Source organism: Myiozetetes cayanensis, unplaced genomic scaffold, assembly GCF_022539395.1.
Source record: "Myiozetetes cayanensis isolate MyiCay16 unplaced genomic scaffold, myiCay2020 scf5-8, whole genome shotgun sequence".
NCBI classification, from domain to species: Eukaryota; Metazoa; Chordata; class Aves; order Passeriformes; family Tyrannidae; genus Myiozetetes; species Myiozetetes cayanensis.
In genome coordinates this window covers 33686387-33703845 of record NW_026087742.1, presented here as the reverse complement: position 1 = coordinate 33703845, position 17459 = coordinate 33686387, and the positions used below count along the sequence as shown (strand labels likewise).

The window sequence follows — 17459 nt, the reverse complement described above, 5'->3', positions numbered from 1 at the left end:
TTACCCCATCAGATATGTGCCACTCTAGAATTGTGCTTAGCATTTCTCCTCACTGCATGTCCTGCTGTGAACTCTGTCCTGTTGTGTTAGGGTCATTCTCTCCATGGAATCAATGTCTTTGTCCTCTGGAGTGCTGCAACTCCCAGCCCGACTCTTTAGGCAACAGAGAGATGATTTGAATGTTTGATGTAGTAATTACCTTTTCATCCAAACTGTCACAATTAATGCTGTTAATCAGGGAGGAGGAATATCTCGGTTTTACAAGCCCACGTATACTCCAACATGGATGGATGTGCCCATATAGCCGAGCTTATGGTGCAGAGGGAAGTCTGCAGAATATGACGCAGTCTGTCTGCGGCCACAGCAGCAGCAGTTAGTGACCTGTGGACACAATTAGCTTCTTCCGCATGTTGAGATCTTTCTCAGCCCCATTAGTGCTTGGCTTTATATTTGAAGGTTGAGCCTGGAGAGATTAAAGTGCAAGTAACTTGCTTACAAAGCAGCTCTTGTACAGCAGCATCTAAAACCAGTCTGATAATGTCCAGCAGGGCTTCTCTCATCAGAATAAATTTATCAGTGTTTGCATGACTGCAGATTTTTTTTGTCAGATACTGCTGTTGTAATTGCAGGACTCAATGCCTCTTTTACTTTTCTTAGTCTTTACCTACAAACCCTTTAAGGGTAGATCTGTTACTTGCACTTTTACGGGGCTGGTCTCCCGAGCTGTACTTCCAGGCCAGGGCTCCAGCATTCTCCCTACCAGCAAGCAGATTTATCTGCTCCAAATGGAATCAGACACCTGATGTTCTTTGCTTTCAAATAGCTATCCAGCTAGCAGTCTAAAAGCACGGTCTTTCTCTATTTACAAGTAGAAAAGAGCACTAGGAAAAAAAACTTGCAAAGAACCATAACAAAAATTACATTACATGCTTCTCTATGATGCCCACAGTCTCCCCACTTCTGGTGGGCCAGGCAGAGCTCCTGATGCCCCTGGTTCCTGTCTCTACCTTTCCCAAACTCCTACTGCTTTTCTCTTCACTAGTTGCTTTAAATTCTTCAGGCAAGATTTTTTTTCCTTTGGCCTCAGACTTTTTCCTATGTGATGAAGCCTCAAGGGTTTAGAATGACTGAAGTAGAGGTGGAACCATAAAGTTAATAAAAATTACATTAAGACACTGTTGTCTAAGAGCTCTGAAGTTTTGGCTGGAAGGTGTCTATGCTGAATACATTTTTCCTCTCTTGTTTTCCAGGCAGCTCCCTGGTGATTTGTTTATTCAAAGCCATGCAAGAAGTATTACAACCTTCAGGCTAAAGTGCAGTTTCATTTTGCATTCTGAACTTTTGAAATAAAAAATAAAAATTATTGTGTGATTTGTAAGTACAGGTTGAAGTACCAAGCAGTAACACCTCTGTCACAGTAATGATTAAGGATCCTGTCAAAATCTCTCTCCTGTTATCAAAACACGTTAAATAAGCACAAGAAGAGAATAACCACATCCAAAGAGAAGTCTTCCTAGGCACAAATCCTTTCTGCAGCAGTGGCCAGCAGCAGGAGGAGTATAGGTCTAGGGTAGGCAAATATGCTCACTTCTTGGGCGCTTGTCAGGTTATACTCCTCCTCAATTTGTCTTTCAGTGTCTTGTGGTTGCAGTTTTGTTACGAAAATGAGTTGCTCTGTTTGGCATCACAAGTTCTGGAATGGTTGTGAGGGGACTCAGGTGAATGCACATTGTCAAGGCCAAATGATATGACTGGAGATAGTGTTCCAAGGTGACAGGACTTGCTTTACATATAGAACAATATGTCTTTTACAAGGTATGATGATCAAGGGTGATCCAGACTTAAGGGAGATTTCTTGCAGGGTTGTACAGCTGAAAGGGATGTGTTTAAGCAGGAGCAAGCTGCTCAAGGCACGTGGTTTCCTTATGTGCAGCAGCAGTGATAACACAATTAGCTTCAAGCAAAGGACAGGTTACCCCAGGTACTAAGGAACACGGGCCTTGGAAGTGTTTTTTGCTTTTCAAAGCCCAGGGATCCTTTATCCCCATCAGAAACTTGGTAGAAGGAAAAAATGGAATACAATAGAGCTGGGCTTGCAATGTTCTGAGACAATGAGGGAAGGAAGGAGAAATCTTTAGTCTTCAATCTCATTAACAGATAGAGTCACTCTTTCCTTAGGAAATGTTTCTACCACCCAAGCTTTCAGACTCTGGTTGAGAGTCCTTTTTGCTTTAGAGTAAGGATATAAAGGCCTCTACAAAGAAAAGTTCATAGTAGTATTTTGATCCTTTTTTTCCTTTTTTGTTCCTTTTTTTTCAATGTAAATGTACGTAGTTAATATCATGGGGGTTCTTATGCAGCACAGGACTGAACATGTGCAATGCTATTTAAAAGGTATGTTTTAAGCCTGAGTATCTCTTTTAATTGAGAGTGTCTTTGAAAGAGACTAAATTTTTTCACAAGGAGAAAGCAGAGTGGAAACTTATCTTAGGGCGTGGAATCAGGGTTTTATTTCTTCTGTGATAGGAATAGTTTATTACAGTGGCAAAAGACCATAGTCTCTTGAGACACTGCTTAATTCATGAGCATACTGGTATTTGAAAGTATAAACTTATCAGCTGTTCCTCAAAAGCTTTTGGCATCCCCTGAGAGCAGGACTGGAAGAGGTTGGTGTATCACCATTGGAGGAAAGTTATGAGGACAGAAGAAACTTGCCTAAGTTCACTTTTTTTTTCTAGAAATAGATATCCTTGAGGACTGTTTGCAGAACAATGCCAAACATGTTGGGATTAAGCTGAACCTGGAGAATGAAAGTTAACAGGATGCAGATGGTGTGAAAATTAAGTCTGACAGAATAATGATCTGTGTCTCTGATGAAAAATGAGCAAGTGAAACATCAGTCAATCTACAGAATTGTCTTGTCAGCAGGTCTGGCTCTGATGAGTGGCTTTTTTTAATGGTGTTGTGCAGTCTGAGCAGCAGGAGTAAAAGTTGCCTGTCATTTCTAGACACTTTAACCCCAAACAAAATGGAATTAGAACAAAGGTGTAAATCCTACAGAGCTGTCCCTAACCACAGAATTATCTGCATTCCCTCTTATATAAAACAGTGGAGACCAGAAGTGAGCAAGAAGACTGGGGTTTGGATTATTGTCCTGAAAATTTCCTTTGAAACCCCTTTAGGCAATCTCTGCTTCTTATAAAAACACTGGTTGTCATAACTTCTCTTCTTGCCATCAACCTGGTTCAGCCTTCTTCCAGAGGCAGCTGAAATCAGTGCATGAGAAAATGAATTGTTTAACAATGTGCTCAGGTAACCGCCACAAACAGACTGGTCTTGTAACAGACTGAAGGGGAGGGCATGTCTGTGGAAAGTCTCATGGGAACCATGTGTAGTCAGGAAGCCCTGAAGAGGCTGGCAGAAGGTATAGGTGTGAGATAGTCCTTGGTATGAGATAAAATTATTGAATGAGGAGGGGAAGACCATGGTTGGAGTAGGTGAAGAGAGAGCATTTAGTGCAGAGGGAGCCCTGGGCTGCTGAAAATGGCTCAGCATGTGGGGAACTTCTTTGGAGAGCTGGAAAAGTAGTTCAGAGGTTCCCCCTGTGCTCACCCCACTTTTTCCAGGCAAGTGTTTTCAGCATGCTGTACCCCCATCCTTGTTCTGTCTCTGTTTCCCCTTCAGTAAAGTGTTTCTTAAAATGGGGAGAGGAGGACAGATTGGCTTCTGGGCATACAGAGAGAAGAGCTGGTGTGTCTGAGGTTTCGTGGAGGCTGAGGAATGGTATGGACACTGTTGGTGTTGTGAGGCCCAACCACAGTTATTATGGTTCAATGGGAATGAAAAAGGACTTCAATCCTTTTTTTTTTTTGTTAGAAAAACAGTTAGTGCTTATTATTCCATATCTTCATTCTTCTCTCTCTCTTCTCTCTCTCTCTCTCTCTCTTTTCCTTCTTATCCTAAGAAAAATAAGTGTGCGGGAGCTCTAACAACCATAAGAAACTTCCATGGGCATGAGGTAAAATTTCAGAAGTTAACAGCAAATCCCATGTTAATTTATGAAGGTCAAGCTTTTTGCTGCTGTCAGAGGTGATTTAGATTTAAGTCTGTTGAAATTCTTACCAAGAGAAGCTCAAAGGAAGAGGTGGAGTGGCCAAACGAAAGAGATTGACCTGGTGAAGGAAATACAAGAGGATGTGTTTTCCTTTGATCTGGCATAAATCTATGCTGCTGCCACAAGAAACAACCCCACCTCAAACAAAAAATGCCAAAGACAGGGAGGAGGGAGAAGAATTATTTAGAATAATGAATACCAGGATGTAAATTGGAGGGGAAATGGTGCTGACTATCATGAAAACCTTGAACAGCAGTATCCATTGGGCTGTGGAATAGCTGTGGACTGTGGTTCGTGACTTGGAGACATTTTTTATGAGGAGTAATCCTCTTTTTAATAGTTTAGTTCATGTATCATTTATATTAATAAATTATACATTTTAGGCTTGCACCCTTACGCTGTAGTAACAGGGCATCCATTTCTGAAAGAGAGGAGATGGGCTGCTCTAAGAGTTGCTTTGCATTTTCCAGATTCTTCCCCAACAAGTCTGCATCAAGTGAGGGCTTCTGTGCTTTACCGTTATAATTCTTAAATTCCTTGGGTTTTGCTGTGTTTGGGTGTTGTTTCTGGAGAACTCTGTGTGCAAGCACATTGTCTGAACATTTTGACAAGTCAAGTCACATGCATCAGTACAGAGGTGGGCCCACGTGAGCCTCGAGAAGTTCAACAAGGTCAAGTGCACAGTCCTGCACTGGGACAGGGCAATCCCAAGCACCAAAACAGACTGGGCAAAGACTGAATTGAGAACAGCCCTGGCAAAAAGGACTTGAAGGGGTTGGTGGAACCATTATATGACCTGGCAACGTGCACTCGCAGCCCAGAAAGTCTTCCATATCCTAGGCTGCATCAAAAGCAGCATGGCCAGCAGGTTGAGGGAGGTGTTTCTGCCTCTCTGATCTGGTGAGACCTCACCTGGAGTGCTGCATCCAGCTCTGAGTCCACCATCATAAAGATGTTGGGTGGAGTCCAGAGGAGGCCACAAAGATGCTCAGATGGATAGAGCACCTCTCCTATGAAGACAGGCTGAGAGAGTTGTTCAGCCTGGAGAAGAGGAGGACCCATGGAGACCTTATAGCCTCTTCCAGTAACCTAAAGGGGTCTCACAAGGGAGCAGGAGAGGAACTTTCTACAAGGGCACGCAGTGATAGGATAAGGAGAAATGGTTTTGAAATGAAAGAGGGTAGATGTAGATTAGATATAAGAAGCTTTTGGCTGTGAGAGTGGTGAGCCACTGGCACAGTTGCTCTGAGAAGTTGTGGATGCCCCCATCCCAGTGAATGTTCAAGACCAGGTTGGATGGGGCTCTGAGCAGCCTGGTGTAGTGGAAGGTGTCCTTGCCTGTGGCAGGGGGGTTTGATCTAGATGATGTTTAAGGTCCCTCCAGCCCAAACCATTCTGTGATCCTATGGTTCTATGACATGATTGATTGTAGAAGACTTCCTTTAAAAGCTGATGATATTTTCTGTATTTGCTGCAATTTATGGCAAAAGTTAGATTTTTTTTATCAGCTGAGTTCACTAAGAGTGTGCCAAGTTATATTTAATTTGTCTGAAAGCTGATTACTCTGGTATTGTCAAAATCTTTTTTTTCTTTGTCAGACTTTGTCCTACTTCTATGTTCATTCTTGAGGATCCCTGCAGTGCACTTTAAAAGTGAAGGTGTGGGTCTTGGAAGAATTTGCACAGTGCAGGAAGGAAATATAATCACATTTAACTTCGCAGGGATTTTTGATCCCACCTTAACCTCTGTACTATCAAGTCAAACACAATACATTGTGTGCTTAGCAGTGAAAACAGATAAGGGCTCCTTGTTCAACATCAACTGAGCAACAGCACTAATTGACCATTTTAGCTTGTTTCTCTTTGTAACTGTAATCTTCCAATTACTGAGATGCTGCCAGGATTCAACACATAGACAGCTTTAGGGCTGAACCTCAAAAAAGACAGAGGAAAATTAAGGCTGAGTCAGATTTTCCTGTGCTTAAAGTTGTTTTTGAACAAAGGGCTTCAAGTCCCTTAAGCATGATGAGCTTAAATGCAGCAAAGGATACTGAATTTGAGAAATGCCCACACTTGCTTGTTTGTGGAATCCCTGGACGGTGGGAATTTACGCCTCACCTCGAAGCCTGGTCTTTACCCATCTGCATCTGTAAACTTATGCGTGGGTGACACAAGAGAGTCTGGATTCTCCCTCTCCCTCCTGCACATCAGCTAGAAGGGAGCTCTGGGTGCTGAGGGTAAGCCAGAATCTGACTCCATGCTGCAAACCTGCTTGGCTCTTACCCAGCCCTTGGCTCCAGCAGCTCAGTACTTATGTAAATAGACCTTCTCAGAGGCCCTCCTAAACACGAGTATTGAAACACAACTGCTGAAAAGGACATTGGAAAAATTTGGTTTGTTAAGTTTTAAAATACAGGGAGAATTTAGCACCTAAATTATGCTATGATGTGACAGTTCTCTGGTTCAACCAGAGAATGCAGTCCTGAGAATACAGTAGGGACAAGCAGCTTGTGACAAGCCAAGAACAACATGGATCTGTTTGACTCCTTCCTTAATGCTGGAATGTGGATAGCAGAGATCCACTGGGGATATGATTCCAACCCTCTGCATTTTAAGATTGCTGCATAATGACCAATAACAGTGGTTACTGAGCTGGTCTTTCTCCATCAACTCTGCCCTGAGAGGAAAAAAGGACTATTTATTCTTTAGGCTGTTTCCTGACTAGCAGAACTAATAAATCCAAGATTACTCCTCCTTTCTGTTCCCTGTCCCCTAGCATTTCATCTTTATGATACCTTCTGTACCCTTCCACATCTCCTTCATCCCTTTTCCATACTCACCTGTGCTGCATCATAGCCCCCCATACCAACTTGTGCTTCTCCCCTTCCCTCACCTATTCCTTAGGAAGCAGCGAGCACAGATTTCAGTGCTCTGCTTGTTGTCCCCTCTAATTTCCTGTCTGTACCTTGTTGATCCTGCCCCATAACCATTCCTTTTTTTTGTTTGATTCCCTCTACAGTCACCTTTTTCCTCCTTTTCTCTGTCTTCTGGTTAGTCCTGCAGCCCAGGAAAGCTCTGATGTTTTGCTGAGGCTGGGCTAGTGAGGCCTGAGTAGGTACTGGATGGGAAACAGCACATGTTGGGTGTACTACAAGCTGTCTTTTTGGCCAGCTGTCAGAGTAATTATCAGAGGAAGGTCTGTGTTCCCCTCCACAGAGTGGTGGGGACATGAACCCCTTTATCTATTTATCTCAACAGTAATTTTCATAAAAGGGTGTAGGAACAAACGTCTTTGAGACCTTTGCCGTTCTGATAAATTTGTTGAAATGAGCCTGCCGGAGAGAGAGGACACAGAGTTATTGTATAATCACCCTTTTCCTGGGGAAAAAAAAAAAAAACCCAACTACTAAAATTAGTACCTAGTAGATGAGGAGATAGATCCAAAAGCTTTGTTTTAGGTTCTGGTCTGCTGTGGCAGGGGTTGGAATATATCAAAGCACGGGGAGGACTACAGCTTGCACTGAAGCCTGCGTGCACTGCTCTCTGCATTTGGGTGCAATCTTTCATTATTGTACCTTGGAGCCCACATCTTCTGGATTTCACATTGAATTTTGGGGTTCCTGCCTAAAATGTAAACATTAAGGACATTTATAGTAGTAATGCAATCATTCACCTTGCAGATCATTTGAAATTAAATCTCTTAGTGATAAATCTCTGTACAGGTTTCATTAATAGTTGATTGTACTTGGTTTCTATTATTTTTTCATCAGTACCTCAGGGTACTGTTCAGCATCCTACAATTTACAAAGAAAATTATCTAAAACAACAAAAAGTTCTTGGCTTTTATTATAAACAAATCTGCAAAATACAGCTGATGAATCACCACAGAGATTTTGTCCAATCTGATGATTAATTGTACCATATTTAGACAAATCAGTGCATGCTAGCACATACTGTCTCTCCAAAGCCTGTAGCCCACAGGCATTTGTAATCTCAAGCTCCGTAAAACAGCCAAGCAATTTCAAAGTTTATTTTGTTATTCTGAAGCCTTTTGTCCTGTTCTGCCAGAGACCAGAAAAAAAAAAAAAAAATCAGCAGTGGGGATGCAGCTGGTGGAAATGTCTCTAAAGACTCATATTGCTCAACCTGTCACTTTTGTGTATGATTTTTGAAAGTGTAAATAAATAAACCCAAATGTAGGGCTTTACTGTAAGCACTGTAAGTTTATTACATCTCTAGCACAGGCTGGCCTGTAGTCCAGAGGGGGTCCTCCATCCTGTTCTCTGTCGCAGCAGTGAGAGTCTTCACTGGTTAGTGTGCAATACAAGCCAAGTCCATCAGCTGATCCCTCCCTCGCGTGTGTCCCTTTTGCAGTGTTAGACAGCCAAAATACCTACCAGTCAGCTGGGCTTGGGGCATAATTCAGCCAGACTGCAAAGAGCACAGTGGTGTGCAGCAGCAGTCAGCATCCTTCCACAGCGGCAAGCCAACTTGTTTCTTAATTTCCTGAGTGTCAAAATAATTTTGACATGTGAATTTCAATGTTACTCTGAGACAGTCTTGCTCGAGGTTTTCCAAGAGCATCATGCCTTTCTGTAAGGCAATGGCTGTGATCACTGCAGAAGGTCAGCTTGTGCCGTGCCCATCAGAACTGTTTTCTGTCCAACCTTGTATCTCACTGTAGGTTTCTGACTGCTGTCTCACAACTTTTTTATGGCTGTTCAACAGCAGCCTGGTGCAGGCTGTGATGCTGACAAGGATCTGACTCATCTCTTTTGTTTGTTGCTTTTTTAAGCCGTGGTTTCCCATCAACTTCCTATGTCTTCTAAGGGAAGTCCAATCCAATTAAGCTAAAACACTCAAGGACTTTTATGTGGGCAGAATTTCATCACCTTCAGGTTGCAAGTGGAGACGCTTAACCTTTGTCCTGAACATTTTCGTTCTGGGAATGAGCCATTCCTATCCAGATGAAAACACTGACTCATGATGCCTGCTTGCCTGATACAAGTATTGGGAATACGTGCACTTCCTTAAATGCTAACTCACCTGATAGTTTTTATCATCTCCTCACTTATGGAGCAAGTTTCCCCTCATAGCACCCGACTAGAAGTTAAAAAGTGCAAAGAAAATAAAGTAAATGAAACTAAGCCTGAGTTTTGTTGCCATATTCATGGTCTAGTCTTGCAGTTCGCTGCACACTGGTATGGCAGCACACACATAAGGAGCCAGATTCCTTGGAAGGACTATGTGATGGCTGAATGAGAAGCAGTGTGTAAGAATCTGGAAAATTAGGAACCTTAGCTACTATTTTAATCTGCTTCCCTTCATCAGTTCCTCTTCTCAGGAACAAGTAATTACAGGAGGCAAAGCCTCATAGCCCATTAAAGAAGACACCTCTGTTTTGAAATGCAATAAGCAATGGATGGATTGCTGTGCAAAAAGCACATGGAATTTCAGTTGAGGTTTATTTGTGTTCATCATGCTACATACCAATCCCTGAGCAAGCCTGACCATTGCAGTGTGAATAAATATTGACTAATGCTGCAAAGACATTCCTTCTTACTGAGGAAGTATCTCTTTCTCCAGGGAAAAGTCCTTTTGGAGGAGCAAGCAAGGAAAAGAAGGATGAAGCTGCAGTAGTTGAGTTAGAAGGATTGTGTTTTTCAACTCCTTTCATCTTAGGATGCAAAGGCATTGATTGCATTTGTTCGCATTTAATTTCTGTGTGATTTCATGTCAGAGGCAGCAGTGGCCTAGAAAAGTGAGGCAAGACCACACCAGGAGGGTTGCAAACACAGCCACTGGAGCACTGGTAATTTCCAAGGAAAAGCTATTAGGAGAGGGAGGGAGACTTTTGGGTAGGAGAGAAGGGAGGAGAGATTTGGATCTGTGAGGAAAGAAGTTGCATAATGTTTTTCACTCCCCTCTGTGCTTTGGGAAATGAACATTCCCTCTAAATAAACAACAGTGCTTTAGAGATAGCACTGCTGGCTCCACTGGCTTTTCTAATGGGAGTTAGCTCACAGGTCAGCATTGCTAACCAGGAATATCTGGTGCACACTACTTAGCCTTTTTAAAGGAGTAACTACTTACTGAATGAAAGGGTTAAAGAATAATTCTGTTTCCTAGTATCTGAGATGTTAAAACTAATTCCTTCCCAAATGTCTAAAAGAATCATAGAATAATGGAATGGTTTGAGTTGGAAGGGACCTTAAAGATCATCTAGTTCCAACCCTCCTGCCATAGGCGAGGACACCCTTCGCTAGATCAGGTTGCTCAAAGCCCCATCCAACCTGGCTGTGAACACTTCCAGGAATGGGGAGTCCCCAGACTCTCTGGGCAAACTGTTCCAGTGCCTCACTGCCCTCCCAGTAATGCATTTCTTTCTAATATCTAATGTAAACCTGCACTCTGTCAGTTTGAAGCCATTATCCCTTGTCCTATCACTACATGTCCTTATTAAAAAATATGAATGTTATTCTAAAAAGGTATCACCAGGATCTAGCACCACTTCCTCTGGGTATCAAATGTGCCATGAACTCTTTATAAAATGATCCTTGCAGTTAAGAGGTTGTCTTCATTGTGAGACTTTCAGAAGGCCATCAGGATGGCCGAGATCTAATCAGTACTGAGGACCAGAGCAGGATTCTTCCCATGGCTCATGTGGTATGTTGTGTAGCTTTAGTATTCCTGGAGTACTTCCATGAAGACAGTCAGGGCAATAGCAGAAAAGAAACTATGATGTCCCTGGCTTAGGGATGAGAAAAGGTCTGGTACAGTGTGTGTGAGCATACTCAAGCCCTTCGATGGATTCTGCAATGACCTACAGTTTGATGGATCCCACAGGCCAGTTTGGGCAGCTTGGCTAGACTTCCTGACATCCACACAGAAATACTGCCTCACTGACAAATTAAAAGCTGTAACTCTCCTGGAAGTTTCTTGGACACTTACTGACGTGCTCAGTGGCACAATAAAATCTACCTCCACCTTAACAGATGTAGTGAAACCTGTGATGTTGATGGACTGAATATGAGACTGCAGCTCTGAAACCCTAATGAATGCAGATTGAAGCACTCCCCACTGTTAATCACCCCCACAAAGCTAACAGCTCTCTGAAGGTTACTATTTAACCAGAAATAGTGATACGGTGTCTATATTCTGGTTTACTGGGGCAGTTAATTTTTGCTAAGCTCTATTTCTTGTAGTTTTGTCCCCATGCATGACTGAACTCATGTAGAATGGCAGGTTTCTGGTCACAGGTGAATTTTCTGGTGTGGAAAAACAGGTTGTGTCTCTACCCCACACAATGACCATGTTACGAGACTTGATCAAAATTACTTATATTTTTAGCATTTTATTTTAGTTAAATCCTTGTTATTGAGTCCCAGGGAGACTAAAGGAAAACTGCTTCATTTCTTTTTGTTTCCTTGAAGCAATTTATCAACTTCAGTCCCAAGAGAGATGAAGAAGGCTAGATGATAAAGGCAGAATCTGTTGCTGAGGTTTCATTCCTCTTTCAGAATGCTTAGGCTGCATCTTTTCTGCAGAAAAATCAAGTTAATTCATTTTGTTGCGACTTGGATGTTTCTTATTTACTACTGGTCCACATAGACCAACCTGTTTCTCTTAGTATTCAGAGCTTTACCTTGTTGTTTTCAAAGTCACAAATAAGCTTTTGGTCCTGTTATGTCTCCTATAATCAGAGAATCATGGAATCATTTGGGTTGGAGAGGATGTTAGGGAACATTTAGTCCAAGCCCCCTGCCATGGGCAGGGACACCTTCCACTAGACCAACTTGCTCAAGGCCATCCAGCCTGGCCTTGAACTCCTGCAGGGATGGGGTATCAGGGATGGGAAACTTGTTCCAGTGCCTCACCACCCTCATAATAAAGAATCTGTGTATCCTTGAGAGAAACCTGGTACTACTCTTCCCTGTTCAGTCATCAGAAAAGCTTTTGCCGAGTTAAGTTTGTGGAGCTTGTCTGTTCCTTCTGCCTGCCTTGCAGAAGGGATTTTAGGAAAGATTAACCCTCTGCCAATTTGAGGCATGTTATTTCGACAAGTTGGCCAGCTCATCTCTGTGGGTAACGGTTGTTTTTCGGGAGGGAGAGCACCACTCTGATGGGGATCATACAAAAGGAGGGCATACCTGTGACACCTGACTCTAAAGTCTGTGTCTGCTTCCCTTTGCATCTTAAAAACACTGAAAAAGTCGCTCAACTGCTTGTCAGAGTTGATCACTACATACTCATTCTGCAAAGGGACTTCCAGCTCACCACTACCAGGATGAACTTCTGAATGCTTGAACACCTAATGGGAGTCCACAGAGCCTCAACCAGGTTCAGGAATGTGCTTCAGCTGGATGTCTAAAGGCATTGGAAACTTTTTTGTTTTATTGAAACTGGGCCCTTGGTTCTTGGATTCAGCATTAGTGAAATAAGAGGCTTGCTTAGATACATGCCCGCTTCCTGATGCGGTTGTGTCAGTGAGAGGTCTCCTTCCCCAGATGGTTCACTATTTCTGCTCCTGAAGAAGCTGGTAGTGCCATTAGGGTGTTGATTGTTAATCCAAATTAAGCCATCTGATTTTGCCTGAAGGAAAGTAAGGAGCAATTAACATCGAATACATAATATTAAGGAAGGGAACGCCAATTCTGAGAGGGGTGTCTATCCATGCTGGGCTTTCAGTCACCAACCTGACTATCTTAGCCAAGCCAATCCAATGACAGGTGTGAGGGTCCAAGTCCCAAGGAGTACAGTCAGAGCAGTCATCAGATTTTGGAAAACCCAGGCTGAACTATCTCTACTGGCATATCTGGAGCATGAATTGAAGAGCAGCCCACTGCCCTCCTCATACAAGGTCAGAGTTAGGGGGCCGTGGGTATCTGCCCTCTGCACTTTGTATGAAACAGCTCTCCGTTCCACTGAGCCACAGGACCAGCAGTGGGTGGACAATTGGGTTCAGCTTCTGCTGTGAGCACAGGATGTCTTTCAAAGGTTAAAGAGCTGGTGGACTCCCTTAAGCACTGAAGAGATGTGAATATATGAGGCACATGGCTAGACACTTAGGTTATAAGTGTCGTTATTATTTATAAAACATATTACCTTAAAACAATACCATTCTTTTTAAAAGCATATCACAACTTGAATTATCTGCAATGTTGTTTCTAATTTATACTTTTCATTCCTAGTTAATAACTACTTTCTAAATGTAGATGGCAGCAGTACAGTGCTCCCTTTTTATGGAGATTGACATCTGTGAATACTGCCTTTGAGACAGGCCATGTGTATGTGATTAGTTCATTGGTTATTGGCACAGTGTTAAAGAAATACGCTGAATAAATGAACCATTACTTTCCCTTTTTTGCCTTTCTGATCTGTGTGATTGTGATTTGATCAGTGTTGAAGTCAGCATTTTTATTTTTCTTCCTTTGGAAGTAAAGGGCATTTTCATTAGGAATCCCTCAGTTGACTGTGGGAAGATATCTGCCCCCTAGAAGAGTCATGTGAGATAAGCACTTGCCAGAGTGAGTAGCCCAATTATGTTTGATTATCCATCACTGTTACGGACTTACAACGGAGATTGTTTTCAAGCTTCCTTTACCTAATATTTCACATTAGATCTCCAAATTGTGACCACATATGAACTTTCTGTGGCTGAGCAATAGTTGACAGATGTAAGCAGCAAAAATGCATCTCTGTGTTGTTCCAACTGTTACTAGTCACTGGCACAGCTCCTGCTCTTGTGGGTGATAACAAGGCAAGAAAAATGGGTGTCTCCTCCTGCCAAGGGGAGTCCTCAAGTTAGAGCCCTTGATCTGTGCTGATTAGACAACATTGTGAGCAGTGTAAGGAATTTTCCCTGAGACATGTATGGAGGAGGTTGGTTCTTTTGGAGTTAGAGCAGCCTAAAAGGAACTTAAAAAAAAAATCCCAACATATCAGAGCAGAGATCAGTTAATGTAAATAATGCTGTCCTGGGTATTGGAAGAATCCCTGCTAAGGTTACTATTTTTGGTAACAACAGCAAAGAGGCAAAAAAAATAAACTACAAGTCTCAAACCTGTTTCAAGAATGATCTCTTTCAGTTCCTAATTTTATTAAAAAGAAGGCGTTTTTGGTTAAACCTTGGAGACCTCTGGGTTGACCTTAGTGCAATCAGGTATGCTGTTGTCCTTGTAAACACTTCATACTGAAGTAACATCCAAACATTTAATTTTCTGCTTCACTCCTAATTTCTCTTGGGTTTCATTTGGTCAGTGTTAAAAACTGGGGTCAGATATTAATGAGAAAAACAGAAACAGTGTTGCAAGAGCAGGTTTGGCTTCATCTAAGCAAATGCCATGGCAAGTGTTGATCCAGTCGGATCCAATTGGAGTTCTGTTGAGTAGAGAGGGGACTCAAAATCTCTAGTTCTGCAGTAGCTATACCCACTGTGTGAGAAGGACCATGCTTTCACTGTTTGAATGGCCAGCTATAAGCTCCTCAGGAAAGAACATGTAACAACGCATATGGCAAAACCAGCATTCTCCCCTGTGCTCATCAGGACTGGTTTAACTAGAAGACCCTTCCGCACTAAGGCAGAGTTTGCTCCCAAAGCAAAGATGTTTCACAAGGGTTAAATGCAGAGAGTTGCCTGATTTTGTGCTCAGCAGCTCATTTCCCTGCACTTTCAAATTGACCTGCTTTATTTTATCTTGAAGTTATTAATTTTATTACAAGACTTATTTTTCTTTCTTCTTTTTTTTTTTTTTCTTTCTTAGGGGATTATTTATCACCATCCATGACAAAGGCCATATTGCAACAATACTAAACTCTTGGCCTGAAGAAAATATTAAGGTATGTGTCATTCCTTCTGCAGACTGGGAAATTACAGGGAGTTGGATGCAAAATGGGGCTTTTAATGTAACTGCTTGGCATCATTTTCAGAATTGGCTATTTAAAAGGACAAGCAAAGAATTATTCCCTTCCTCAGAGAATTCTCAGGCTGGACTTCAGTTGAGCTTCAGTTTCTAGTCCAGTTGGGACTTCAGAGACTTTCGTCATGTGTGCATGCAGTCAAGAACAACTTTTTCAAAGGTAGCACTATCTTGGTCAAAAAAAAAAAAAAGGACATGATAATAAATTTGTACAGAATAGGGGTCCTAGTGAAAAAATAAGATGCCTGTGTTGAAGAATTGTGTGGCTAACTTGTAACTTGTCAGAAGTACCAAAGCTCTTTAAGATATCTCTGTAACCAATACTTGTAGGACTCCTTCCCAAATCCAGTGAGTCATACAGCATCAAGAACACTGGCAACTCTGCAAATCATATTTGATATCCAGCAGCTGAAAATATTACTGACACCCCACCCAAAATGTATTCTTGTGAAGTGTTTTCCACTAGAGCTCAGGGCTGGGCAAGTCCCTGGCATGAAATAAAGTCAACACTTTAAGCAGGTCTTGCCAGTCACCTTGCCAGTTCTATCATTCTGAAAGTACATGTGCCTGGGAATTTCCCTGGCTATTGACAGAGCTTTGGTCCCCTATCAGTCATCTGCTTCTTTCAGAAAGAAAAGTTTGGCAGCTGAGAAAATCTTGCAAGCATTTTCCACTTCTAAAGGGGGAAAAAAATAAGAAATTTAACATGTTTTCAGAAAAAGTGATCACATTCATATAACTTTGTCTTTGGAACCATGGAGAACTGATGCATATTAGGTATTTTGTCCTTGCTCTATCCAAAGATCTCAGTATTTCCATTTGTTTCCAACTCAGGACTGTGAGCAGAACTCATTATGGCTAATAGACATGTTTTTGCAGATGGGGAAACTGGCATAGAAAGATTAGAGACTGTTGTTGAAAGAGCCCTCTCTGACACCAAAAATAGACCATAGGAAGGGCAGTGATGCATGAAAGAGATTCAGACTATCTGCTTTCCAGATTGGCCAGACTACAGAGGCAACTAATTTTATCAGTATTGCTGTTATGGACTACAGGGTTCCCTGTGTCTTTGTGCACACACTTGTCCGTGCCTGAACTGGTAGGGACTGGAACACTTGAAATTTTGAGCTAAGTAGGGAGGCACCTGCACTGCACCTAAGTCCCTGGAGGGACTTGGTTTTTTTTGAAAAGGCTGAACACCACCACCTGTAAGTTCCATTAAAGACTGTGTAGAAATATCTGGAGATGCTGCCTACATTTTGCAATCTGGCTCATTAGAGTTTCATGGCAACAGTATTCACTGTAGAAGAGAGGAATCTGGGCCACAGGCCTGGATCTTCTTGCCTGGAAGGGCTGGAAGGGTGCTGGTGCTCTGCTTAGAATAGCAAAGCCTAGCCAAGCTCTAATGAGCCCTGCCTTCACCCCTCCTGTCAGATCTGGACTGCCCCAGAAGAATCATAGTGCCAGAAGCAGAGCAAGCAAGAAGCAGCCATTTCTGGACATACTTACGTAGGAATGTGAGTGGTTTGTGTGTCTTCCAGGATAGTGAATGAATCTTGCCTTGGGGATTGGTGCTCCAGAGAAATACTTTGATTCATTAAAACTTAATTTTTTTAAATATTCTCTTCATAGTTTGAATAGTAACTCCATATAATTTCAGGATAAACCTGTAGCTGTGCTTGCTGCTTCCTATTCCCATTACTGCCTTTCAGTCCCAATTGCATCCTCTGGGTGTGGTAAAGTGAGTGCACACCCAAAACCAGATGGAGCCCACCCCAAAAGAGACCTGCTCATTGCTAACACTTCACATTGACTCAGAAGGGAAAGAAAATAGAAAAATGTTCAGAAAGGGATGGGATGTGTGTACAGTTTATTTTAAATAAGAAAAGACACTGAAATAGACAAGTACCATTCTTCCTGAAATCAGAAAGTGCAGCAAGAGGTTTATTCCATTCCTAAACAACAAAATGCTCCTCCATCACAGCAGTGAACCAATGCATCTCTATTAGCCCCCCAACTCCCCAAGGAAGTACCTCTATTGAGGTAGTTTCTAATCTCCAATTCTCATATTTCTCACTAAAGCACATACGTGTATGACCCAAGTTGAAATTTAGTCTTAACTTTGCAGGTCAGCAAATAAAGAATTCTTTGCAGTCTCCTCCTTTGAAATCCAACCTGAGTTGTGCACTTGAGTCCCCCTCAGTCTGATAAACCATTTGATGTGAGCAATCTGTTACCTGATCTGCTGGAACAGTGCTGAAAGTTGAAGTTCATTATTGCGTTTACAGCTTTTCTTCCACAGTGGGACTGGACTCTCAGTATATTCCTATACTTATTGGATTTCAGAACTACCCCAAAGAGTTCCTGACTCTGGGACAAAACCAGCAAATGGAGTAGTGAACTTAAAAATTGGGAATTTTAGTCAGA

At 42.2% G+C, this 17459-nt stretch overlaps 1 protein-coding gene across 1 annotated transcript in view; it reads left to right on the top strand.

The window, feature by feature from the left end:
• Positions 1–17459, top strand: part of ME3 (malic enzyme 3) — a 116733-nt gene that overhangs the window by 68190 nt on the left and 31084 nt on the right. Inside the window, exon 4 of the mRNA XM_050332321.1 lies at positions 14877–14952. Within this exon, the coding sequence (XP_050188278.1) occupies positions 14877–14952 (76 nt within the window). The remainder of the gene's footprint in view (positions 1–14876; positions 14953–17459) is intronic.